General features: G+C 48.5%; 1 protein-coding gene across 3 annotated transcripts in view; it reads left to right on the forward strand.

Moving 5' to 3' along the window:
* Positions 1-26240, forward strand: part of BRWD1 (bromodomain and WD repeat domain containing 1) — a 3236587-nt gene that overhangs the window by 1008136 nt on the left and 2202211 nt on the right. For 2 of the 3 annotated variants that reach the window (XM_069636064.1, XM_069636066.1), the window contains exon 18: positions 24889-25074. In XM_069636064.1, coding sequence (XP_069492165.1) covers positions 24889-25074 — 186 coding nt within the window. The remainder of the gene's footprint in view (positions 1-24888; positions 25075-26240) is intronic. The other variant, XM_069636065.1, reaches the window with a different exon arrangement.

A 26240-nucleotide genomic window follows, 5' to 3' on the forward strand; every position in this document is an offset into this window, starting at 1 on the left:
ATGTGTCCAAGGTCACACGGTTGCAGTGCACAAGAGTCTTGTAAAGGTTCAAAAAAGGAGTTGGACCAAAGAAAGGGACCAGTTAGAGGGTCAAGGCGGCCAGCCCAGTCCAGAAGGTTAAGGGGTTATTATTACCTTGTAGCAATCTTTAGAAAGGGAGGCCTGGCGGACACGGTACCTTAAAGTGGTGAGAACGCTCCAGCGGGGGCAGTTGTTCCTGGCAGCGGATGCAAGTCGGTGCTTCGTCCGGGGGAAGAGAGGATCTCGCCGTGGAGGAAGACAGGAGTCCATTGCACTGCCAGGGAAGAAACCAGCCATGAAGTTTCTCAGGTACAAGGAGCGGTCCGGTGATTCGCGGTTCAGTGGTGAGTGGCTATCCGGCTGCTGGGGTGCTTGGCACGGGCAGTTCGACCACAAACCGGGCTGGGGTGCGAAGAAAGTAAGGTAAACTGGTTGTGCCCACCAGTCAGGGGAAGAAGCCTCTCCAGCCGGGAGATCTTCTCTGTCGTTGGGAAGTGGTGAGTCGGTTCTGCAGGGCTCCACCGGTGGTGTCGTCGTGGTAGTCCGCTCAGCTTCTCCCTCGTCGGATTCTCAGGTCCTGTGGCGACTTCAGAAGTTCCAGTCCCCAAAGCCCTGCTTTTATACAGAAAACCCCCATTCACTCAGCCTAGCTGTCAATCAAACATGCTAAGTGGTGAGCTGGCCGGCTCACCACTTGGGCCACTCACAAAAGAGTGCGACTTGAGTTACCAAGGTAACTCAGTCCAGGGTGCCTAAACCCCCTCCCACAACCACTGTGGTACCCAGACAGTGGCACCACTTTTGGAGGCTTCTGTGGAGAAGCCTGCCAAAAAGTGGAACAAAGGGCTCGACTTGGGTTGGAGTCACAGAAGAGAACACAAACGCCATTTGGCAAAAAATAACAACCGGCGAATTAATATTAAATAAATAAACCAGCAGTATGTTTGAGGCTATGAGAATTAAATAATTAAAGTTGGTAGCCTCGAACAATGGGAAAATCCCATAGGGATATATCCGCGCTCGTATATGAAAAGTAGTATCCACTGCCACCAGCCAAAACTCTATCAGGGGGACGGAGACGTGCCCCCTCGACTAACAGACCCCGGGGCAATCGAATTGCCCCGACCAGTATGTCCACAATATGATGGTTTGTACTGGTTTTTGTTAATAATTTGGGACTAGTAAAGCCAATGGTGACTTTACATGCCCTGGGAGACAGTAGTCAGTCCCAGGGTATGGAGTCTATGGTGGGGTGTCACTATGACACCCCTGTGTTACTGCACGGAGGGTGCTGTGTAACACATATAGGAAAAACACGAGACCCTATGGAGTAAAGGACCCCATAAAACACATTACCAGTCAAAGGAATACCATAAATCATGTCCAAGAGTGGGAGGAAAAGAGTCTCACTCTTGGCAGGAGGAATAAACAAACTCCAGAAATCCAGCAAAGCTGCTGGGGGACTCACTAGGTTAGGAAATTCAGCCTAAAGAGAGAATTCTCCCTAACACTCGCCCCCCCTCCAGACTAAGGAACATGAGGATTTAATCCATTCCTGGATGAATCTCATACCTCTAGTCGATGACATACAACCTAGAGAGACCATCAGCATTTTGGTGGCGACACCCTGACCTATGTTCTATGGTCAAATCAAAGTTTTTCCTTCGTAAACTATATGACCTACAAACCCTTTGAGGAATATCAGTCTTTTTAAAGTTATAGGGGGATCTGGTTGACCCCTCCCTCAGAAGTTGTTACAACTTCTGAACCTGTTTTAGGCTTTTTCAAGGTGTCCTTATAAAGAATTCCCTTAGATCTAGACGGGCCTCCAGAGGTCCTCACCACCTCTCTGTTGGGAAAAGGTTGGGTTTTAGGCCTCTTGGTTGGAGGGGATGGAGATAAGCAAGGTACATGCTTCTCCTTCCTCTTATATCTACCTTTACCTACTTTAGGAGTTTCCCCCCTTAAGACTAGGAATTGGGTTGGAGTCTTCTGTGGAAGGTCCAACAGTCTGAAGGTTTTTGGCCTTAGACTTTTCTTTTCTGGTTTTCCACCAGCACTGAGAATTGCCAGTTCTCTTAGGCCTAGTTAGAGCTCCAGTAGGTCTATCCACCTCTTCCTCAGAAGCAGGGGGAGTCACAGACTCTATAACTGGGGGTACAATGATGGAGCTTGGGTGGGGCACCCATTTCCCTAACATGTTAGCCTGAAATTTGCTTGGGTCAGAGGTCAATTTACCAACACCAGGGCTTGTAGTGGGGTTCTCAGTAGAGGTTCCCACAGGCTTAGAGTGGTTCCTTAAGGTGGCCTCTGTAGCCAATTTGGTTTGGTTCTGGGTCTCCATACTGGGAGGCCTGGGGGCACTGGATACTACTCCTAGAGTTCTTAGATCATTCCCCAGCAGGACTCTCCCAGGCACCTCAGTCTGAACACTGACAGGAATCAACACTGTCATGTCATTACACTGAATGAGGGCTGGTAGAATTGGAACCATTTGGACAGGGCCTCCAGACATCTTAGTGGGACCCTTCGGTGCCTTAGCAACATCCTCAGGCCTGAAAAAGCTTTCATCCACTACTGTTATGCTGGCCCCAGAGTCTCGCCTGGCAGGAGTATCCTGGCCATTGACAAGAACACTGTCCATATAATAAACGTTAGAGTTTTCTGGTATGGAGTTGTACACACTCCTATTCTGATCACTAACCAGACCCATGGACTCTACCGTTACACTTGCTTGAAGACCCAAAGGTTCTTCAGCAAAGACTTCAAAGTGAGCACTAGCCATTTGGACTTCCTCCTCAGGAATGAAGGCTAAGGAGACTGTGCTGATCCCTGCAGGTTAACCCTTACATCTGGGATCTCCTTTGATGTGGTCAGTTGCCCCACAGAGATAGCATGTTCCAAATGCTCTCTGAAAGGGTGGCTGGCCTGACCTCCTCCTGGTTTGTGACCAGAAGGTACACTAGCCTGTTGTGGTTTACCCTTGGGCTTACCCTGGTTATTTTGTTGTTTGGGGCCCTCTTTGGGTTGGGAGGTATTAGAAATCTCTTGGTGGCTGCTTTCCCTCATCCTTTTTCTGAGTGACCCCTGAATCCTTATGAGTGGCCATGTTGGCAACCCACAAATCAGGAGCCTTAGCTAGCTTCCTGGAATCGAATTCCTTTGAATCAGCCAAGTGCTGTCTGAGCTCAGGAGAGCAGGCATCATAAATTGACTCCAACATAACAAGATTTCTCATTCCCTCATAAGTGTTCACCTTGTAACCCTTAATCCATCCCTCTAAGTTTTTCAAACACTCACTTACCCAGGTAGCCCAAGGGGTACCATCATTCTTTTTGAGGGTCCTAAACCTCTTAAGGTACTGGGAAGGGGTCTTCCCAAATCTAGCTATCAAAGCCAGTTTCACACATTCATAATCCTTCTTATCCACCTCCCCCAACTCCATTACCACATCAGTTGCAACAGGGGGAAGCCTAGAGAACAACCAGGGAAGTAACTCATTCCATGTGATGTCCTGGAGGCCATGAATATACTCAAACATTTTCAACCAATCCTACACATCCAATCTAGGTTCATACATACCCACTAACTCCTTAGGCATCCGGGGTCTTTTGGGACTGGAACTCCTGGAAGAACCAGAGGAGAGAGAAGCATTTTCCACAGACAACTTTTTCATTTCTAATACATGATTAAGCTCTATTTCTCAGCTTGCTTCTGCTCAGCCTGGGCATTCATTCATCTGAACTCTAGCTCTTGGTTTCTTTCAGATTGAGCTAAAAAACGTTTGTACTCTAATTCAAGCTTCATTTTTTCAAGTTCAAAATAAGCAGGGTTACATGTGGGACCTGGTATGGGTACAGTCGGTAAGGCAGAGGAGGCTCAGAGTGGCTAACTTCATTAGGTTCACTTTCCTCTTCTGACTCATTCTCAAGACTTTGATTCAGATCAATACCATCACTGTTTTCTACATTTGCTGGGGGGGGGGTAGATTCCTCTGTACCACCCAGACTTTGTTTTCTAACAATCTTTCTATAAGTTCCATTTTCTTTCCCTTCTCAGAGAGATTCTTATGTCTACACAATACTTTTAAGCAATCAGCAGTTTTGGCAGACAATGATTCTAGGGTATAACTCTCCATAGCAGACATAGTTAGAAAATCAGCTTTTTAGTGCTAAGCTCTGTGGCTAGTTGTCCTAAAGTGTTCAACAAGCACTCTAAAGTGTATACTCAATACAAATCCCGCCGCTGTACACCAGTGTTAGGCAGAAATCTTTTGCAGTGGTCCCAGAGGGAACTGCACAGGTTTCTGCCTAACACCCAGGATTTGCATCCAGGTTCCCTCAGCCAGACTCCAAGGGGAACGCCCTGTGGATGAACTGGTCAGGGATGTTTGCGTACGCTTTTCCACCAACCCCTCTCATGAGGAAGGTGGTCGTCAAGATGCACAGGGAATTGACGACGCTCATCCTAGTTGCTCCCATGTGGGCGAGGCAACCGTGGTTCCCACACTTACGCAGACTAGCGGTGTGCGAACCCATCAGACTCCCCTTCTGGTACAACCTACTGTCCCAGCACCAAGGTCAAACAGTGCATCCTCAACCCAGCTCAATGAACTTGGCAGCATGGCTCCTGAAGTCATAGAGTTTGGACATCTCAACTTACCTCAGAGAGGTATGGACATCCTAAAATAATCTAGGAAGCCAAACACGAGGCACTGCTACTTTGACAAATGGAAAAGATTTGTTATCTGGTGCCAGAATAAACAAATCAACCCAGTTGATTGCACTCCTTCCACTATTGTCACCTACATGTTCCACCTGCTGGACGCAGGGTTGGTATTTAACTCACGGAAAGTACACCTGGCGGCACTGGCGGCATACACCACCTCCCATAACAAGGTGTCGTGGTGGAAAGTACCAGTAGTTAAAGCCTTCATGGAAGGGGTAAAGAGACTCCACCCTCCATTTTCTAACCCACCACCATGATGGGACCTTAATGTGGTGCTTGCTAAACTCATGGGCCCCCCATTCGAGCCCATGTATAAAAGCAGTCTCAAACACCTGACTTATAAAACTGCCTTCTTAGTAGCCATTACATCCCTATGGAGGGTCAGTGAAATTCAGGCTCTGTCAGTGCAGGATCCTTTCTTTACTGTTCATAAGGATAAACTGGTTTTACGAACACACCCTAGGTTCTCACCTATGTTTTTTTCAAAATTCCACATTAACCATTCCATTGAGCTTCCGGCTTTCTTCCAAGAACCCCAAAGCTCTGCTGAGGTCAAACTGCACACCCTAGATGTGCGAAGGGTGGTCCTATACTATGTGGATAAGACTAGGCCGCTGAGGAAAACGGACCAACTGTTTGTCTCCGTAGCTACAGGCAGAGAGGGAGATCGCGTCTCTAAAGGTGCAATCTCAAAATGGATAGTCAATTGTATCCAGCTGTGTTACTCCCTTTCAGATAAGACACTGCCTTTTACGCCAAGAGCCCACTCTACTAGAGGCACTGGGGCCACTCTGGCTTTCATTGCAAATGTACCCCTTGACACCATTTGCAAAGCAGCTACTTGGAGCTCTATTCACACCTTTACTCAGCACTACTGCATTGACACTCATTCCAAGACAGATACTCAAGTGGGACAAGCGGTTCTAAGACATTTATTTGCTCATGACCCTTCTCACATCCCACCACCTCCTTCTAACACTGCTCTCTAATCTATGCACATTATGTGATCTAAGCAGATTCCACAAGCCTCCGAAGGGATACATTACTCACCGTAATCGTATTTCTGATGCTTGTATCTGCTTAGTTTCACATGCGACCCACCCTTCCTCCCCTCTGAGAGAAGGCGCATGGATGCTTGTAGTCTTATCTTTCTATCTGCTTGGATAATCTGTACTTGCGCTACTCCTCATGCTACCTCATGTCAGAAAAAATACAATCTGAGGGTCCTAGACGCGTGAGGGATCATGGGTACAGTGGATGTCACACTAGGGATAGTATTACTGGCACGCCGTGTCGACGCCCATTTTCGAGTTTCAGAAAACTGTAATACTCTGCAGCTTCCACTAGATGTCGGCCTATGCACAGCATGTGAATCTAAGCAGATACAAGCATCAGAAATACGATTACGGTGAGTAATGTATCCCATATATTTATTTTACACACTCTTAAGTCAACACACATATCACTATTATTAAAGCAAGTTAAACCAGTCAAGAAAAGTATACACAACTCCCTATTTAAATTGTAGACAAGTTTGAGCAAGAGTGAAAACTGAGCAAAACGGCACAGTGTAAAACCAAGCAGAAATGGCATTCTAACAATTTCTTCAGAGGGAGGGAAAGGTCAAGTTATACAGGGTTAGACTCCTAAACACACCAGCAACACTTCCCAAGTGGATTGTGAACACGTTGGGCAAGGCAGTATTTTACCATAAGCAATACTTGGGTGAAAACCGAGCAAAATGGCACTTCAACAATATATAAAGGGGCAGGAAAGGTGGTTATAAGAGTTTGGGTGCACCAACACATTTCTTTATGAAATGCAATCGAGAGAAGGCAGTTGTAACTGAAATAGCCAGAGTCAATAGGCCTGTGCCAGAGTCAATGGTACAGGGCAATGTGCCCAGGATCAAACGTTCTAGTAGCTTTAGTCAAGTCTTTGTTTGATTGAAAAGGCGGTTGCAGGAGGTAAAAAGACAATGTTAGACAAAAGGGACAGCCAGCCCAGAAGGTAAGTAAAGGTTTTAAAACACCTTTTAACAATGTACCTTAAAAGTGGAAGAGGCTCTTGCGGCGGCGGTAGTTCCTGCAGTTCGGGAGATCCAGCAGAGGAAGGGAGGCACTCGTCGTGGAGGAAGGTTCAAGTCACTGCACTGCCTAGGGAAGAAGCCGGCCGCGGTGATGCCAAAACGGAATAAAAGATACGCTCCTTTAAATCGCTGTCGTGGTGGACGGGTGCCTGGCTATCCGGTCTCCGGAGTGCTTGGTACTGGCGGTTCGACCAAGGCAGGTCCTGGAAGGGTATTGGCGAACTGGTTGGGCCCACCAGCTCAAGGGAAGAAGACTCTTGCAGGTGAAGATCTTCTCGGGTCGCTAGAGAAAAGTGGTGAGGATCTGCAGCAGGGCTTCTTTTTTTTTTTTTTTTTTCTTTCTTGTGTATGGTTTACAAAAGAAACCTTTACAAAAAACCAAGAGAGAAAGGATCATACATTACTCTTACAATGCATATTAATTTCATTTCATTACCAATATGATAAAAAAAGACACATAAAAATCCACATCTCCTTTTTCTATCAATAAGTCACATATAAAAAGAATTGGTAAAAAAATTCAGTGCACATTAAAATTTCAACAAAACAAATTTAGCAGCAGTGTCATTAAGGATTCTAGAGTTTGTATACATACATGGTGAAGTTGATAGTATACAGAGATAGAATTCATCAAACAGATTGATCAAATAGAATGGGAATACAAATCAAGAGACTTGATAAAGCCTGCCACAGCGAGCCCGTCTTCAATTTTAGAAATTGAAAGCGACTGGGACCAAATGACATTCTCTGCCCCCAATAGACCCAGGGTGTTAAATCTACCCAAGTAAATATCTCTAGGACCTTTTAAAGCAGGATATTCTAAGAAAAGAGGACGTGTAGATTCAATTACCCCGGGGGTGTGACAGATTCGACATAAAAGGTCCAAATCAATAATCTCCTTCCTTCTATAAAGGACTTCTTTAGTAGGAAGGAGATTCCATCTCAGTTTCAGAAGAAGTGAACGATAACAGCGGTTTGGAAATTGATTTAAGATAAAAGACAGGAAGCCTCTTTTCTTGTGGTCAAATTGCAGGTCACCGAGAGACGGGTAAGCATGCAATTTTTCCAGCGTATTACTCCAATCGCTAGTAAAAAGACATTCTTTGACTTTGTTGGGATTAATTAACAGGGTATCCCTGTCAATGCAGAGATCTGATAGTCTTATCGCAGAGGTCACTAAATCTCGAAAGATATAAATTTCAGTCCGGTGAACCCCGCGAGAAGAGCAACTTACCAACATCAAAATAAAGGGTATCCTGTTTCGGAGAGAGCAAAGCAGAGAATAGGGTCAGGACTCTCCATAAAATTCTAGCTCGCAGTGAGACTAAACCCAATTTGTACCTTATGGCTACTATTGGAACACAATTAGGCAGCTTCATAACTTTTCTCCAATAGATACCCTCAAGAGTGTCCCAGAAGGTCAAAAGAACAAGATAATGCAGTTCCATTCCGTATATTAATTTTGGAATCACCTTTCCCTTGAAGAAATCTACTACAGGTTTAAAGGAGAACATGCCGCATTTACTATCCAGCTTAATAGATTGAGAAATGAGCGGAAGTATTTTGTGTCTGAGGGAACGTCTTAGTTCAGTGGCCGAAGGTTGTGCCAAAATGAGGAATCCCAAATAGACAATTTTGTGTGCTCTGATGATATTTTCACCACAGGGCTTCACCGATGGTTTCGGTTGTTGCAGATGTCTTCAGCTTCTCTCCTCTTCAGGTTTCTCAAGTCCAGTGGCGACGTCTTGTCCTTCAGTCCTCAGAGCCCTGCTTTTATGCAGAAAACCCCCATTCATACAGCCTAGCTGTCACTCACACAGCGGAGTGGTTATCCTGGCGGGATAACCCCCCAGCCTATCAGGGCAGAGTGCGACTTGGGTTGCTTAGGCAACCCTCTCCAGGGTGCCTATTGCCCCACATCATGTCTACCCCAGACTCAGTGGCACCGAAAGCCCTGTAGAAGCCCGCCAAAAGGACAAACAAAGGATCCCTGACCTGGGTTAGGATTACAGAGGAAGACGCGAGAAAGAAGTTTTAACAGAGATATGGCAAAAATACCCAACCGGCGAATAAATAATTAAACCGGTGGTATGTTTGTGGCTACTATTTTAAAAAATAGCTTTAAACAATGGGAAAATCCCATAGGAAACTATTTGTGGTTAAACGAAAAGTGCTAGAACCACTGCCACCAGCCATACTCTGAAAAAAGGGGTACGAGACATTGTCCCCTACAAAACAGACACAGGGGAAACATTATTAACCCCTTCAGTACTTCCATATAAGATGGTGTGTAATGGTTCTGTTAAACAGATTTGACTAGTAAAGTCAATGGTAACTTTACATGCCCTGGGAGACAGTAGTCAGCCCCAGGGTATGGAGTCAATGTTTGGGGGTCACTATGACACCCCTATGTTACTGCACTGAGGGTGCGGTGAAACACACTGAAATAAGATGATACTTATGAGGGTGAGAAAAACCCCATAGATCATAAGCACAAAAAATAGCCTAAAACACACATCAGCAATATGTCTAAGAGTGGGAAAAAGAGTCTCACTTTTAGCAGGAGAAAAAAATCAAACCCTTCAAATCTAGCAAAGCTGCTGGGGGACTCTAGGTAAGGGAAATTAGCCTTTAAAGAGAATTCTCCCTAACACTTGGTAGAGCTGTCAAGGAGACAGCTGTGAGACGTGGCAACATCATGACGAAAGGGCACATCGTTCCGTCACTGGACCTCTGGTCCTGTTCTAGCACTGCAGACGGTGCCGGGGTTCCTTCCACTTCCCAGAAGGACATATATGTCTCAGTTAGAGGATATTTATGATGAGCAAACAGATCCTGTTCCTTTCAAGCTGGAACTCTTTCACTCAAGGAAAGTGAGAAGATTCCCAGAGGAGTTTTATGGGGAACAGGGTGACTTGGTGAACCTGGCGCCCAACCTACAGGAGGCAAGTGCTCTGGACTTTTCGCCAGAGGTAGACATGACCACCCCATTCAAGCAAAAGGCAGCTTTTCAGTGCCAGATGCAAAGGTATTCAACACCTTTAGTGCTGCCGACCCCTTCACGGCCTAATGTGCAGTATGACCGGCATCTTGGATGACGGACCGAAAAGGGAGACTTTCATGCCTTTCAATCAGGCAGTGGAGAGGGGCCTGTAGTGGAACTATGGGCCAAGCCAGCATCAGTTCTCACAGTGGACCGTGACCTGCCGAGGACCCTTTTTCTTTCTATTCATACTTCCCCGTAGAGTTTGGTGGTACAGACCACTAAGGCGAACCTTAAGACCACATCTTATCTGCCTTTGCCCCCTTATCAGGAGAGCGAAAGATTGGACACAGATTTTCGGCTCTCCAAGCCTACTCTTCAGGTGCATCAATGCCTTTGTTTCCTGGCCTAATTTTCTTTTGGCCTGTGGTCAGTGATGACTGAGGCGGCAGAGCACATCTCAGAGGCAGGAGATGCAGGAAAGGGTGTGATGCCCTTATTGCAGACTGCAAGGACGCCTACCTGCAGATTTTACAATCTTGCTAGTACACTGCAGACTGCGTCGCTAGGAACTTGGCTTCCAGTACTGTCATGCTGTATTTTCCTTGGCTGGGGGCGTCCGGGTTTGCTACTGACATATAGGAGAAACTTCTGGACATGCCCTTCAATGGTGTGAACTTGATCGGCACCAACGCTGATGAGTCCCTGCAGAAATGTGAAGCTTCTAAGGTGACCCCCAAGTCGCTAGGGCTGGTTGTGCAGCAACATCATTCCGTTAACCCAGCGGCCAGGGGTTTTCACCCCTTTGCCACTTATGCCCCAAGAGGCATGGGCCGTGCACTCTCAAGCAGACGTGGTCAATGTGGCCCCTAGAGGGGCGAGGTACCGCGGTGCAGCGACAGGAGGCACTTCCACCTCCACAGTGCTCTCCGTATCCTTTGGCGCGAAGCCTCTCTGAAGTGGACTTCTCCCATTCATCCCCTGTAGGAGGCAGATTATCTCTGTTTTGTAGAAGAATAGAGAACTACCACCTCGGACAACTGGGCGGTATGTCTTCCAACAGGGTTACTGCCTTGATTTTTCCCCTCATTCTCTGGACCACCCCCCTTGCCACCAGACCCTCTCCTGCTGGGGGAGATCCATGAGCTTCTGCAAAAGGGGCCATGGAGATGGGAGCTTGCTCGAAACAAGGCAGGATTTGGTACTCTGCTTACTTTCTGGTGCCGAAGGACGGAAGGCTGAGACCAGCCTGTATCTGCAGATTCTGAACGTTTACCTGAGCAAGGGAAAGTTCAAGCTGGTCACTTTGGCCCAGATCCTCCAGGCCCTGGACTTAAAACGACTGGCTAGTGTACCTGGATTCTCCAGGATGCTTACTTCCATGTGGCTAACCACAGGAAAACGCAGGAAATTCCTGGGGAACTGTTACTACCAGTTCAGGGTCCTTCCTTTCGGCCTTTCTTCAGCAACCAGGGTTTCCCCCAGCTACTAGCAGACCTGCAATATTTGTCAGTGAAGGACAACCACATAAAGGGGTCACTTCATCAACCTTGGCATCAAATGGCTACCAGAGGGCACGTGCCCGAAAGGCTGGGCAATTCTCGATGACTACCTTACTGTGAGCGGACTGTGGACCGCAGTGGAGTGCCAGGAACACATCAGTCTGCTAAAGTTAAGAGCGATGAGGCTGGCCCTGGTCGCTTTCCTCCCCTCTGTGAAGAGCAAGACAGCACTGGTGGCTATTGGGAAAGATTTCTCTTTTGCAACTTTCCCTCCATAATTTCTATGGACCCCCTTTCTTTTTGCTCTATTTTTCAACCTAATCTGAATTTTTGAAAGTAAGTAAAGCATGCAGCTCCACTTGCTCATTGTTACTGGGAAACTGTTTCCCTTTCAAATTCTTGTGCTTTCTTTAAATTAAACTTTATTTGGTACAGTGACATACAACCTCAAAACACATACATTTGCGAGTTAGTTGCAATCCAGTTTGAAGACGAGCGCAATCAAGCAAACCTTCTGCGTATAGCAACATAGGATATATCATCTCATGCAGCATTTACTGAGCCAAAGACACCCTCCTTAAGTACACCTGGAACGGTTCCCATATGTCCTTAGTCCTGCAAACGGGTGGAACTAGCGAAATATAACCCTCCTCCCTTTCATTGGCGTAAGTCCGTTCTTTGAGCCATAAGGAGCAACTTTGCATTTCCTGTAGGTCAAAATATTTTTAGTCATCGGGCATCCCAAATTGAAAAGCTGGTTTATCTTAATGGGTACCTTCCCAATGTCTCCGAACAGGTATTTGGGGGGGCTAGAGTGCCGGAGGGATATCAGTAATATTGTGCAAGGCGTCGGCAACTAATCTCCAGAATTGGGTGACCAGCGGACAGATCCAGTACATGTGCAGTCTGCAGTATCAGTTCCACACTTGAGCCATTCAATACTGGTTGCAGGTGCAAACCTTGCTACTCGAGCAGGCGTGTAGTGTAACTGGTTTAATAGTTAAAATTGTATTAATCTGAACCAGACTTTCAGAGCGACCTCTCTTGACAGTCGGCAGCACCGCAGCCATTTTTCATCAATTACACTGCCTAGATCGGTTTCCCATTTCCGTCTAGCGCTGTGGGTGAAAGCATGGTTAGCCTGACATGTCTTGTATAGTCCAGATACCAACCTTCTTGGGTCCCTATCAAACACTACCAACAGCAGAGGTTCACAGTACCTGGGCTCTTGAGGGAACGAGGGGCATCGGCTTCGGGCCTCCGCTTCAGTACTTTAGAATGAGAGCGATCTTATTGGATTGTTACCCAGTTTATATAAGAAGTCTTCATGAGAGAAAAAGGTCCCATCAGGGAAAAGGTGGTGTAGGGTCTGCGTTTCCCCAGGTTCCCAAGCTCTCTGAATGTTCTTGTCGTATGTCGGGGGGAGGGGGGGGAGGAGCCAGGGCAGTTCCATAGTGGAAGCGCACTGCTGTATGGAGTCGTCGCATCAAGCCTCCTGAACAGTCTTGTCCACGCATTTACTATTGTACGGACCGGATCAAATGTGCAAGAATCGGCATGCTGGTCTGCAAGAACAATGGATTTCAGGTTTGAGGGAGAGGCACTATATTTCTCTAATAACATATAGATCTGGCAATCCTGGGAGGAATACCAATAGCCGGCGAATTGTGCCTGTGAGACAACAAAATATAGTTCAAAGTCAGGGGCTTGGAGGCTGCCCTGTTCGAATAGTTGGCTAGACCGTCCCACTTCATCCGTGGGGCACCAGTGCCCAATACATAGCCAATTGCCAGGGAGAGTAGTTTATTGAAAAACGCGCGTCCCTTCCAAACAGGAATGTTGTTGAAATAGTACATTAGTTTAGGGACTACAGTCTTTTTCAGTATTGAGCCTACCATATAGGGAAATGGGGAACCTAGCCCACAGGCCCAGCTTATCTACCAATATCAGTAAGAATGTTTTGTGATTGTCTGGCAACAGAGCGATGCGATCGAGAAACTAATATGCCCAGAACCTTAAATGTATGTGGGACCCATCTGAACCCCCATCAGGTTCGCCGGGACACAAGTGGCATCGGTCAGCGGAAACAGTTCTGATTTGGATTAGTTGACACAGTATCCTGAATATGTAGAGAACTTGCGGACCTCCTCCATCAATGGGGCCAGATTTTGTGTTGGGTTGCGATTATGTAGCAGTGTGTCGTCCGCATAGAGAGATTTGTGGCATCCCTGCTTAGGTGTAAACCTCTATGGGTGTGCTTAAGTCATATAATGCATGCAAGGGGTTCATTCGTCAGTGTGAAGAGTAAAGGAGATGAAGGGCCGCCCCGTCCTGTCCCACAGCCCATGGTGAAGACGGGGGAGAGTGTACCACCAATACGAACCCTGGCAGCTGGGTTAGCATACAGCAGTTGAATGAATCGAATAAAATGATCACCAAATCGCATCTAATACTGCAAAAAAGAACTGCTACGAGACTGACTCAAAAGCCTTTTTGGCGTTAAGTCAGGCGGCCACAGCCTGCGCATGTGGATTGATTTGGGTTGCAATGCAGAATAGTCTGCATAGGTGAAATGCAGTGGAGCGGCCAGGGATAAACCCTGTTTGGTCTGGGTGGACCAGTGTCGACATGTAAGGTAGGAGACTGGTGGATACTAATTTGGTAAACATTTTGGTGTCGGCATTGTTTAGGGATAGTGGTCTGTATGAGGCCATCTCAGAGGCCAGTTGTGTTTTAATAATACAGTAATTACAGCCTCTGAGAGTGATGGGGGGGGTAAATGATTGAGCTGAAAAGATTCCTCCCATACCCTCAGCAGTCTGGGGGCTAGGATAACCCAGAGCTCCTTATAAAGTTCAATGGTTATACCATCAGGCCCGGGGGCCTTACCAGACGGGAGAGCCACAATTACTTCGGTAAAAAGTGTGAATGGCTGATTCTGCGCCAACCATGCCTCCTGCAACAGCATTGGTAGTGGGATCTCCTTTATGTAACTCGCCAGCTCCATACTGGAGCACTGACCCAAGTTGCCATATAAGGTCTTGTAGTATTGGTGAAATTCACCATTAACTGCCTCCTGAGCAGTAAGGATGTGGCCAGATATCCCCATTACACTAGTGATATGTTGTATCCCCCTCTCAGATCTAATGGCACCTGCAAGAAGCCGGCTCGGTCTATCGTCCTCCCCATATCGCCTTGCCTGTATTGGGTAATTCATTAGGCGTACCTCTCTATCCACCAGTTCCGTACGTACATTTGAATAAGTTAGCTTTGATAAGACACAGTAATGCTCTGTTGGGGGACGTACCATACTCATTCTCTAGCCGTCTCTGGTCACTTTCAACTCTACCCAATTCGCTACTTGTTTCCCTCAAAATTCCTGTGGATATTGAAATCACCTCACCCCTAACCCAGACCTTAAAGGCCTCCCATACCGTGGTGTGGTGTCGAACAGAATCCTCATTCCCGTGAAAGAAGTCTGTGATCCCCTTGTGCAGTGTCTCCAAAAATGCTGTCCAGTAGGCATGAGGGGGGCATGCGTCAGAGAGGGTGGGGGGGGCCGGGCCTGTCCCAGATCACTGTCAAGGTGACCAGTGAATGATCAGAGATGGTTCTAGGGTGAATCCTGCAGTCCTGTACCTGTGCCACAAATGCAGCAGAAACCAGCCAATAGTCAATCCTGGACTGTCAGTCATGCACTGACGAGTAGTAAGTGAATTTGCGTATACCAGGATTGCGGTGCCTCCATACCTCAACTAGTTGAATTTGTTGCATGATTGTGCGCACGTATTGGTCAAGTCGCGCTGGGTAGCCCTACAGCGGTCAACTGCACAGTCCAGAATTTAGTTAGTCGCCTCCCGAGATAATACGGGCGCGGCCGCCCCCCTTTTTGGATACTTAACACTTGTCCATAGAATCTGGGTCGTCCAAGCTGGGGCCATACGTATTGACCAGTGTTGCGGCCAATTTCTCCCATAGGATCACATGTCTCCCTTGTGCGTCTATACAGCATTTGGTTTCCTGAAAGGAGTGGCCGGTATAAAAGCATCATCACTCTTGTCGCCTGCATTGAGTAATCAGTATAATAACGTTGGGATCCCCAGCTTGAGGCAAACTTTTCATTCAGTGGCCCGTGGGCATGTGTCTCCTGTAGCATCACCACCTTAGGGCCATAACGGTTAACACACGCCAGTACCTTGCGTGATTGGATAGCATGCTTGAGGCCCCGGATGTTCCAGGTCATAGAGGAAATCTTGTCACCCGTAGCGTCATGATTGTACTAGGTAGAGGACCCAGCTCGCAATACATGGACCAGGAGGGGACTATTGCAGTGTGCAATTGAGGGATGCTCTGCACTGGTTTTTCGGTGATAACATGTTAATACAATTTCCAAACATTCAAACCCCTGTAACCTTTGTTCTGCTTGTAAGCCGTTTATACCCAACTCGACGCACTTCTATCCCACCACCCACATCACACCCAACTTGACGATGGACCCAATTGAAAAAAGGAAAATAATTGTAAATTCCCCGCGGTGCGCTGCGAGCAGAAACTATCGCCCCGCTGGCTGCGGCTTCTGCAACTGGCCCGAGACCGCAAAGAATATATTTCCAGGTTTGGTACTATGTAAGAGGAGTGCTATTCAAGTTCCTAGATTGTCAGTCATTGTCCATAATATTGGGATCATGGTTGTGGGGCGAGGGCTGTCGCGCCTTGGGAGCGGAATAGTGATGGAAGCCTCTATGTAGGTTGTGGCATCAGCCGTGTTCTCAAAAAAATGTGCACGCCCACCATTTTGAATGCACAATTTGGCCGGGTACATCAATACATAGGGGGACTTGCCTGATGCGTAGCAGTTTTTTACAGGATTGTACGATTTCCTTTGGACATGCACTTTCTTGGTAGATGTGAATGTCAGAGGCCTTGTATCGAAGAGCGCCTTTTTCCCTGGCCAGATGCAAAATAAGGTCCTGACTCGATAGTTGAATATTCTAGCCAGGGTGGTGCTAGTGAGAGCCCCCGGCTTGGGGACAGGAGCCAAAACACGATACGCCCTTTCCACAAGGAAGTGCAGGGAGAGCTTTGAGGGATCAAACATTGTTTTCAGCAGATTTTCGATGAAAGGTTCCATCAGGCCTTTGCAGGCTGCTTCTGGGAGCCCAATTATATGGATATTGTTGCGCCTGGAGCTCGATTCCATGTCGTCACATTTGTTGCAGATCTTATGGACTTCCCATTGCAGTTGCGCTATATCGCGGTCATGTTTATCTACCTTATCCTCTGCGTCGCCAATCCTTGTCTCAGCTTTGATTATGGGGGCACCTTCCTTCTCCAATTTAGATTTCAAAGACCCAATGGTGGACACAATGTCATCCAGTTTCATGTTAACTGCCATGAATCCATTGTGCATTGCCGCCAACAACTGGTCGTCTCTAGACGCATCTGAAGTTGAGGCTTGATCGTAGTCCATTGTCGGGTCAGCAGCTCCAGATGTTTTAGTGGGGTTGTTGGTGTAGGAGTCCATTGGCAAATTTTTTCTTGCCACCAGATCCTTTCGTCATATTGCCCTTCTCTGAGGCTGGGGTGCGAGGTGCCGCGTGAGTAGGATTGGCTATGAGAACAGGGCGTAGTTGGGGAGAGGCCCGTATCTGGGGCAGGGGGTGATGTCAGTTATCCACCAGCAGAAGGTCACCCCATCTACTATTCTGGTGTTTTGTCCATTAATGATTGGCTGAGAGATGTATGTAGCCCGTCCCGAATACATGGAAAGCACCATATGCTCAACGAAACTAGATGCAAGTCCAAAATAGTGTTGTGATATGATATGGCATTTATAATGTGCCTATACACAAGTGTTTCAAGGCGCGACGAGGCAAGGGGGGGGAACAAAGGGAGGACAGACAACGATCCTACTAGGCCAGGTGTCATTCAGATCGCACAAGTGCATGGGAAGGGGGGAAAGGAAAAGTGCGAGGGGGGGGAGGGAGAGGGGAAAGTGCAGTACATGGGAAGTGGAATAAATAAGATAAATAAAACTCATAAAACAGCCAGCTGGTGGCATGTGCAAGGAAGTGCTGACATAGTGCTGGAAAGGGGACTGAAGGGATACAGAAAACGGTCCCTAAGTGCAGAGGTTGCCAGGGAGGCAGTGCAGGTGGGCAGTTGACGGGGCCTGGGCCAGAGACCAGAAAGGGTGGCCAGGTAACCAGTGCAATTTCAGATAGGAATTCAGCAAGGGAGGGGAGGAGAGAAAGCAGAAGCAAAGAGGAAGGTATTGAGGTGTATCCGGAACCGGCGATGGTTCTCCTCGAGTTTCAGGGAGGCAGGAAGGCTGTTCCAGAGAGAGGCCCCTGCCGAAGAGAGTGATCTGCCACCAACTCGTTGCTTGGAGAAGCGACTGACCCTGATGGAGTTGGAGGCAGAAGAGCGAAGAGCTTGAGAAGGAAGATATTTAGGAAGAGAGAGTTGAAGGTATTGCGGCCCCAGACCCCAGAAGGCCTTGTGTACAATGCAGAGGGTTTTGAATTTAATCCTCGCAGCCACTGGGAGCCAGTGCAGAGATTTCAGTCAAGGTGACAAGGTATTCTGGGTCCAGCCGGGCAATGATGAGGTCAAGGGGAGATCTATGGGCTCCTCAGGCTGCGGGCCATATGCGCATGATGTAGTGGAGCTCCGGAGGTGTAAAGCCACTGGGACACCAGTCCAAGCTCCTCAGCAGGCCACCCGGGACGTGGCGTAGAGTGCACCAGATGACATGGCTGGATCTAGCTTTGTGTGAGGACATCAGCGCGACACAGCACATTCATGAATGTGTATACCCCAAGACATAACTACTCTCCTCTTCCTCTGACAGAATTAGCTGTGAGTATTGCAAATGGTTTGGCAGCATTAGGTTCTCACAAGGGGAGGCACCAGTCTGCCACTGGGTCAGGCTGCAGTAGAGAGTCCACGTGTCAGGACCGGTCGGCCCCAAGTGGTCAGAAAGGAGCAAGGTGCACCTTCCACAGCCCTGCCCAGCGCTCCACAGCAGGGCAACTTGAGGATGAAGAGCTTCAGTGCAGGGCTGCCGGCGCCCAAACAATGGCCACCTTGCTCAGCGGATGTCGAGGACTACAAGTTCATTGGGCGTACTCTTACGCCCCGTCCCCTTTCCTCCATACTGCATGGGCATCCCTTCCTAGGGACGGGATATGGAACCTTTTTCACCAGAAAAAACCTTCTTTACCTTTAAATTTAGAGGTGCGCGGGGGTGCGGCTCTGGGAGCATTCTCTGCCCTGACTCTTCCGGCGCCACACCTCAGTCCCCTATTCCGCGTTGACTGGAACAGGCCGATTTCACCAGAGCTCCTGGGTTTGGCTTTGGCCATGTAATGCCACACGCTCTTCCCTGGATATTTCTCCTATCTTTTTGTCTTCTTCTTTTTGTCAATCAGGTACTTGGTCTTCCGGCACCACGCTCCCTCCCGGAGCATGTCACCATGCTTCTCCCTGGCGCATGTCGACTTCAGTGAGTGTCCAGCCTGCGAGGGGCTCTTTCCTACATCTCACCCCCACACTCTTTCCCTCAGCTGCCTTGGCCCCGACCTCAGCTCAGAGGGTTGTACTGCGTGCGACGCACTGAGTCCACGCACACTGAAGAACAGGCTAGCTAGGTGGAGGGAGCTCTTTGAAGGATCGCCTCCAGAGGACTTGAACTTCGTCAAACAGAGATCGAGGCCCAAGGGAGGGCTGCTGTTTTCCATCGCACCCCGTAAGGGCGACTGCTTTCCAAGGAAGTGCCCGAGCAGGAGGAACCTCTGGTTCTCACACCAGCACACATTCCGAGGCTAGTGCAGCTACCGGGTTTATGGCCGAGGGGTCAGTAGATCCTTCCGGAAGCAATGCTGAGGGAACGCAAGGTTATTTTACCGGGTGCACACCTGAGGGGCGACGCCGTATTACCAGCCAAATATCACAGGGGGCGCCTGCACGCAGCACTACCGGCGACACCGCCGAGGGCAATCCGTTTTCCGGGCCCTGATCTGAGGTGCAGGGTAGGTCTCTTGCTCCGCCACCAAGAGTCGTTGAGGATGCCAGACCCAGGGAGCCATGCACCACGACTTTGGCACGTGGCACGCAGCTCGACAAAATGGCCTCTGCGCCAAACAGCACTCGTCTGATGCCACTCCCAGGAACGGAGCAAGTGGGAGAACAAGTGTCAAGGTGGGACTGGTATCAACCAGGGAGGCAGGTGCAGGGCAGGTGCCCCCTGCAACCGAGGCAGATTGGCATCCGGCACCTGCAGCCCCCAGCCACTCCATCAATATCACCTGCCACCTCTTCAGCCTCCGAAGACGGGTTCTTCGACAGGTTCCTGGCGCTGATGCAAACCCCTCAGATGGGGGCTATCCTGCGGGATGCAGTCAGGGACTTGATCCTACCCCCGCTGCCCCTGCCGGCTCCTTCGATTCCGGCTTACCTGCCTCCCACAGCACAGGTGTTTCCATACCAACCTCTGCAGCAGCCTCTGGCTTTGGTCCCAACACTGCAGCCCACGGCACCAAGCACTCGTCCACCCACTCCGGACCAACTGGACACCCTGGTGGCCATAGATGAGGAGGAGGACCCTGACATGCCATCATCCACTATGGCTTGCAGGTTTGGCAGGATATTTGGGCCTTCCTCAACCAGAGGTCGAGCAGCCCGAGGAGGTGGTCTTGGCAGAAGTCCTCACTCTGACCCCCTACCAGAACGGGTAACCTGATGCAGAAAGATGTTGCCTTGGCCAAAAAGGGGTGGCCCAACCTGTCAATAGGCACCTCGACGCCAAGTATAGGCAAATGGAGGGGGATCCACTCTTGCTGTCGGTGCACCATCAACCGCACTCATCGGTGATCGCTGCAGCGTCACTCTACTCTAAGCCTGTCGTCCTCGGCCACCTCGTCCTCGGTGCTGCTAGGCAAGGATGAGAAGATCTTGGAGGCATATGGGAAGAAGCTGTACTCCAACGCCTCTACACCTGCGTCAATCCAATGCGGATGCCATGCTGGCAACCATTAACCAAAGGCTTTGGTGGGAAATAGCAGAATTCCTTCCTGAAGTTCCGGTGCAGAGCCAAGCACGCTTCAAGGCTGGTAGCGCATGACATCATGGAGTCTACTGTAGCCCACATCGATACCTCTGGCCGGGCCATATTCATCGCCACGGACATGAGAAGGACTGCCTGGCTTCATGTTACTAAGTTTAAGCCCGATGTCCAGGAACGCATATTGGACCTTCCATTCGAGGGTAGTGACCTCTTTCACTCTACCACCGATGAGGAATTAGATAAAAAGAACAGCTCGCAAACTGCGAAGTCTTTAACCTAACGAAGGCCACACCCAGTCGCATCAACGCTCTGACAAGGGGCAAGCGTTCAGCGGGTTCTGGGGCTTCCAGGAACGGAGGTCGAGGCAGCCTGACCGCTCTCCGAGTCAACACCGGTGCAAACAAAGGTGGGGGGGGTAAAGGGCTTTTTCCAGTCCCCCTCCTCCGCTGCAGTCTGAGGGAAAGGAAGCATGACGCGCCCCTTCGGGTCCATGTGTCTCCAGTTGGGGGCAGGCTTGCCTTTCGCTTGCAATTCTGCCGCCAAAGCTTTTGGGCCCCTGGATCCTCTCTGTAGTATCCTCAGGGTACCGCCTACCTTTCCCACTTCCCCTCCCCCTTCTCCTCTCTACTTCCCTCTACTCCACTCCCACAGATTGGGACAGCAACTCGGCGGAGATTCGGTCACTCGTCGACAGCCAGGCAGTGGAAGAAGTCCCAGCATCCCAGAGAGGATTAGGCTTCTATTCCAGGATCTTCGCCATACAAAAGAACCACCAGGCTGGCCTGAGAGTTGTGCTGGACCTATCCCGCCTCTTCAGAAATTCAAGATGGTTAAGCCAGCACTCAATGCAAAGACACTGGACAAGGGAGAATGGATGTGCTCCCTGGATCTGAAGGACGCTTATCTACACGTCCCGATTTGACAGCCACATCGCTCCTTCCTACGCTTCAGGATCATGGGCTGCCAATTCCAATGCAAGGTCCTACCCTTTGGCCTCAACTCAGCCCCCAGGGTATTTACCAGACTCATGAATGCAGCGGCAGCCCTCCTCGGGGCCGAGGGCCACCATGTCTACCTGTACCTGGACGACTGGCTCGTCAGGGCGAGATCGCCGGAGGCGGTCAACCACACTTCAGCTGCACTGATGAACGCACTCCACGACATGGGGTTTACTATCAACCTCAAGAAATCTCAGCTGCAGCCCAGGCGGAGCCTCACCTTCCTGGGCCTCATCTGGGATAGGTGCTCCAAGCTGGTCTTTCCCTCAGAGGATAAGATTACGGCCATTAAGAGAGCCACTACTCACTTCCTTACCAGATAAGTGACCTTGGCCTAGTGGTACCAACACTTATTGGGTATCATGGCAGTGGTCCTTCTGGCCGTGCCACAGACGAGACTCAGAATGAGGAGATTGCAGCTGCACTTCACAGCCTCGTGGAATCGGAAGAAGAGCTCCCAAGCTTAGCCGGTCAGCATCCCTCCTTCTCTACACTCGGACCTCACATGGTGGTCCAGGGACTGAAACCTGCAGACGGTGGGACAGCATGACAGCCTACGCTTTTTCTCCCACACCCCTGGTCCAGAGAGTAATTAGCAAAATAAAGGAATATTGTCACCTCAGCATCATTCTATTAGCTCCATGATGGCCGGAGAGACTGTGATTCTCCGAATTGATCAGCCTTGCGGACAGACCACCCATTCACCTTCCAATAGGTTCAGCCAATCTCCTGTAGCAGCAGGGGGGCAGGAACATCCACCCCGCCCCACAGAAGTTAGCCCTCGGAGCATGGTTCCTTAGCAGGTCACCCTCAAGCACCTGAGCCTATCACAGGCTAACCTTGATCATTTAGGGCGCCAGGAGCAAGTCTACCAGGAGCCAATACAAGAGTAAATGGACAAGGTTCTGTCACTGGGCGGACTCTGATGTGCTCTCCTCAGCACATCTTGCGCATTCAGGAGTACAGGTGGACACATGTCGCACACATCTGTCGGCCATAGGGGCCTACAGAAATTCAGAGGAGGAGGTTTTCTCATCTTCCAACCCGATAGTCAGGAAACATTTGGCGGGCCTGCCCAGGCTCTACCCACCCATCAAGAAGCCACACCCCGTGTGGGACCTCATTGTGGTGTTGGGCGCCTTGGCGCACAAACCCTTCGAGCCAATGGCGTCCGCGGACATCCGGCTGGTCACCATTAAAACAGCTCTTTTAGTGGGCCTCTCCTCCACTCGCAGTGTCAGCGAGATCCAGGCTCTGATGGCCTCAGAACCCATACCACCTTTCACAGGGATAAGGTGGTCCTGATGACTCCCTCTGATTTCCATCTAAATGAGGAAATAGTGTTAACTAAGTTTTTTGCTCACCCCAAGGACGAGGCCCAGAGAGTCATACATATTCTGGATGTCATGCGCGCTATGAAATTCTATCTGGACAGGATCAAGGGCTTCCGCAAGTCAGACGCACTGTTTGTCACCTTCGGGGATCTAGGCCGGGTATCAAGCATCCAAGGCCTCTATTGCACGATGGATGGTTGCGGCCATCGGGGAGGCCTACGAGGGGCAGCACAAGCTGCTGCAAACTAACATGCATGGCCACGCTGTCTGGGCCACGGCCATTGCTTTCCAGCGGCAGGTTCCGTGGCTGGTCATCAGCAGGGTGGCCACCTGGGCCACCCCTTCGGCTTTCTGCAAGCATTACTGTTTGGGCGCCGGCTCCAAGTCAGATGCGGCCTTCGGACAGGCGGTTCTAAGGAACCTATTTGCTTAAAATGGGTCTCCTCTCCACCCTGGGGCTACATTCAGTTTGTAATCGCCCATGCAGTATGGAGGAAAGGGGACGGGACGTAAGAGTAAATACAAGTTATTCACTGTAGTGACTAACATACTAGACGTTAGACCCCTTTCCTCCATACGTCCCACCATCCTCTCCCCTAACAATAATGGTGTCATTAGGCTATGTTAAATATTGTTGACGCATCAATGGGGACTGTGTGGCGCTGGGGGGGGGGGCGCTTAAGAGTGAGGGCAGCACATGCTGCCCGGGCCGCACCCCTGCGTGTCTTTAAATTTAAAGGGAAAGGTTTTTTATGATGAAAAGGTTCTGTCTCTCTTCCCTAGGAAGGGACGCCCATGCAGTATGGAGGAAAGGGGTAATTTACGAGTAACTTACGAGGAATTTTTCTACCTGCCCAGGCAGAAAAGCATTTCCATTGGTTGGAATCTGTGCATGCTCTCAGGTTCTATATGTCTCGGACGAGAGAGACCAGGAAAGATGACCAGCTTTTTGTAGGTTATGTTGGAGCCTGTGCTGACATGGCTAAGACCAAGCAGGCCCTGTATAGATGGATTGTTCTCTGCATCTCGGAATGCTATGAGCTGGCTGGGGAAAATGTGCCTGACTGTCTCCAGACACCTTCCAGAGGTCTGACTGCCACTGCTGTCCAATAGAGAGGGGGCCCCTTTCTTGGGCATTTGCCAAGCAGCTAGGTGGGCTTCTCTGCACACGTTTGCCAAATATTTCTGCTTGTATTCCCTTCAAGGACAGTTCACCCACTTCCACAATCCTCTGGAGTTTTCTGGTTTAGGTGGTGTCATTTTGCTCTGTCCTCCAGATCCACTTAGTGCTATGGGAGTCTTTGTGGGAGTAAAAAATCAATAAGAACATAAAATGACTTCCTCTAAGTAATGTTCTTTATGATGGCTATTACTCCCACAGATGTCTAGTCACAATCCCAATCTGCCCATCTTGGTGGATAAGGTAGTACACAATGCTCCAGATAGGATTTGGAAGCAAGTGTTTCACTGCCTATTTTTTAAATTTGGGAGTAAAATGATTTTTTTAGGGAGTAAACTTTTAAATTGATTATCCAGTGAGAGTATTTTATAAGTGAATAAAAATGTTTTAGCTGGAAAATGGAAATGTTTTTGTAATAATTTATTTTCACCTAGTTTTTCATGCACATTAAAAGATACATGTTTACTTCTTCTGATCAGGCACATATAATAGTAGTTTCTTCCTGTGGTACTACAATCACTCTGGTCAAACATATCCATGTTTTTTGACAACCTATTTTTAATTTTTGGGAGTTTTTGTCTATTCTCAGGGAGTAAAAATGGCCAATATGCTCTTTATCTGTAGCGCTGGTAGTACACCTGCATCGGTTCTGTGCCCCCCTGGCAACAGAAAGATCTAGGAAAAGGGCATAACTGAGGTACACTGACCCACACTTCATGTGGGGCATCTAGAGGCGTCCTGCAGAGCCACGCCGCGCCCCGTGGTCGCAGAAAATTTCCAAAGATCGGCTCTGCTGAACATGCATCAGAAAGAACATTACTGAGAGGTAAGTAATTGTTTAATTTATTTAACCTAACATTTTATTTACTCTGTCATGTTCCAAGGACTTTTGAATGCAATATTTGAACCTTCACTCATATATTACATTTTTGATGCATTACTTGAACTGTTTAACGGGGCATATGCTTGATTCTCTTTCTGAAAAGGTGATGGAGAAGTTGTTGAACAAGTGATTGGACAGCAAACACATGATCGCGATGAGCAAAGTGAGGAACCCAGCATTCTTGATGGTATAATAAGACAATTGCAGCATCAACAAGATGGAAGACCTGGAACAGAGCAAGATGCCTTTCCAACTGGACCACCAAACGAAGGTGATTTAAGTAGAAGAGGTATTGTGAAATTAGTTCTTTGATTAGGAAAAGCCTGCGTTTGAGCTACATAAAACAGTGGATCCAAAAAGAGCCTCTACCAGAACTGGTCTTTCTATGATCTTTGACATGTATGTTATGTATGCATTCACCCTATTAAATCTGTGCATATTAGAGAAAGCAAACCTTTTGAGTTGATTGCCTTTTGTTATTTCGTCATATAAATCTTTCTAATTTGTTCCGAAAACAGTGTAGCATGAATCCCCAGACTATGAATGGGGGAAAGACGGACTATTTCAAAAGGCGTGGATGAGTATGAATGTGGAAACTAGGTCCTGCAGATAGTGGAATATGAATACGGCCTACCTTTTCTGCTAAACCTGGCTTCATTCAAGAAATAGCTCAGCTCCTGCTGAAAGGAGCCGTGGAGCTTGTTCCCCCAGAGGAAGTCGGGAAGGGCTGGTTGTTAGGGAGAATTCTCAGAAATGTGCAAATGCCCTTCTACCTTGGAGACCCCCAGCTCTTTTTGCTGGACTTTAGGACTTTTAATTTCTAACATGGAGAGAGTGAGACCTTTTTCCCACTCTCTCATGTATTTTTCTGTGATTTGGACTAAGTGTTTATTTTTATTTTTTATTTTTACTCTAACAGTACACAGAGTTGCAACAATAAGTTCCATACAATTGACTTTTCTTTTCTTTACCATGATACATTGGTATAATAATATGACACATACTTCCAGAGGAATTATCGTTCAAACATCATGGCATTCCGCCATTTCCACCTTCATCTTTGCTTCTGCCAAGTAAGTATTGTCTGAATCCCCCCATATATCTTTTGGGCGATTCATTGGGGGTAATAGGCTAGAGTAAACTTCCTCATTATTGTTCGCCCAGGACATGTAATTCAGCTAATCCTCCATCAAAGGTGGTTTCTTACTTTTCCATCTCAGTAATATGCCGTGTTTTGCCAATAACAGACCCAAGTTAAGGAGCCTAAGGTGAATGGGGTTCATTTTGCACACTCTTACCAATAGACATGTCCCTTGCTCCCATGTGACAGGTCGGTCGATCATCTTTTCTAGCGCTGTGCACACATTCTCCCAGTACTTTTAGTGTTTCGCAGGACCATAGCATGTGTAACAGACCTGCACCATCATTTCCATATATCAGGCATTTCCCTTCAGT

Source organism: Ambystoma mexicanum, chromosome 7p, assembly GCF_040938575.1.
Source record: "Ambystoma mexicanum isolate Mex_15411 chromosome 7p, UKY_AmexF1_1, whole genome shotgun sequence".
Classification (NCBI taxonomy): domain Eukaryota; kingdom Metazoa; phylum Chordata; class Amphibia; order Caudata; family Ambystomatidae; genus Ambystoma; species Ambystoma mexicanum.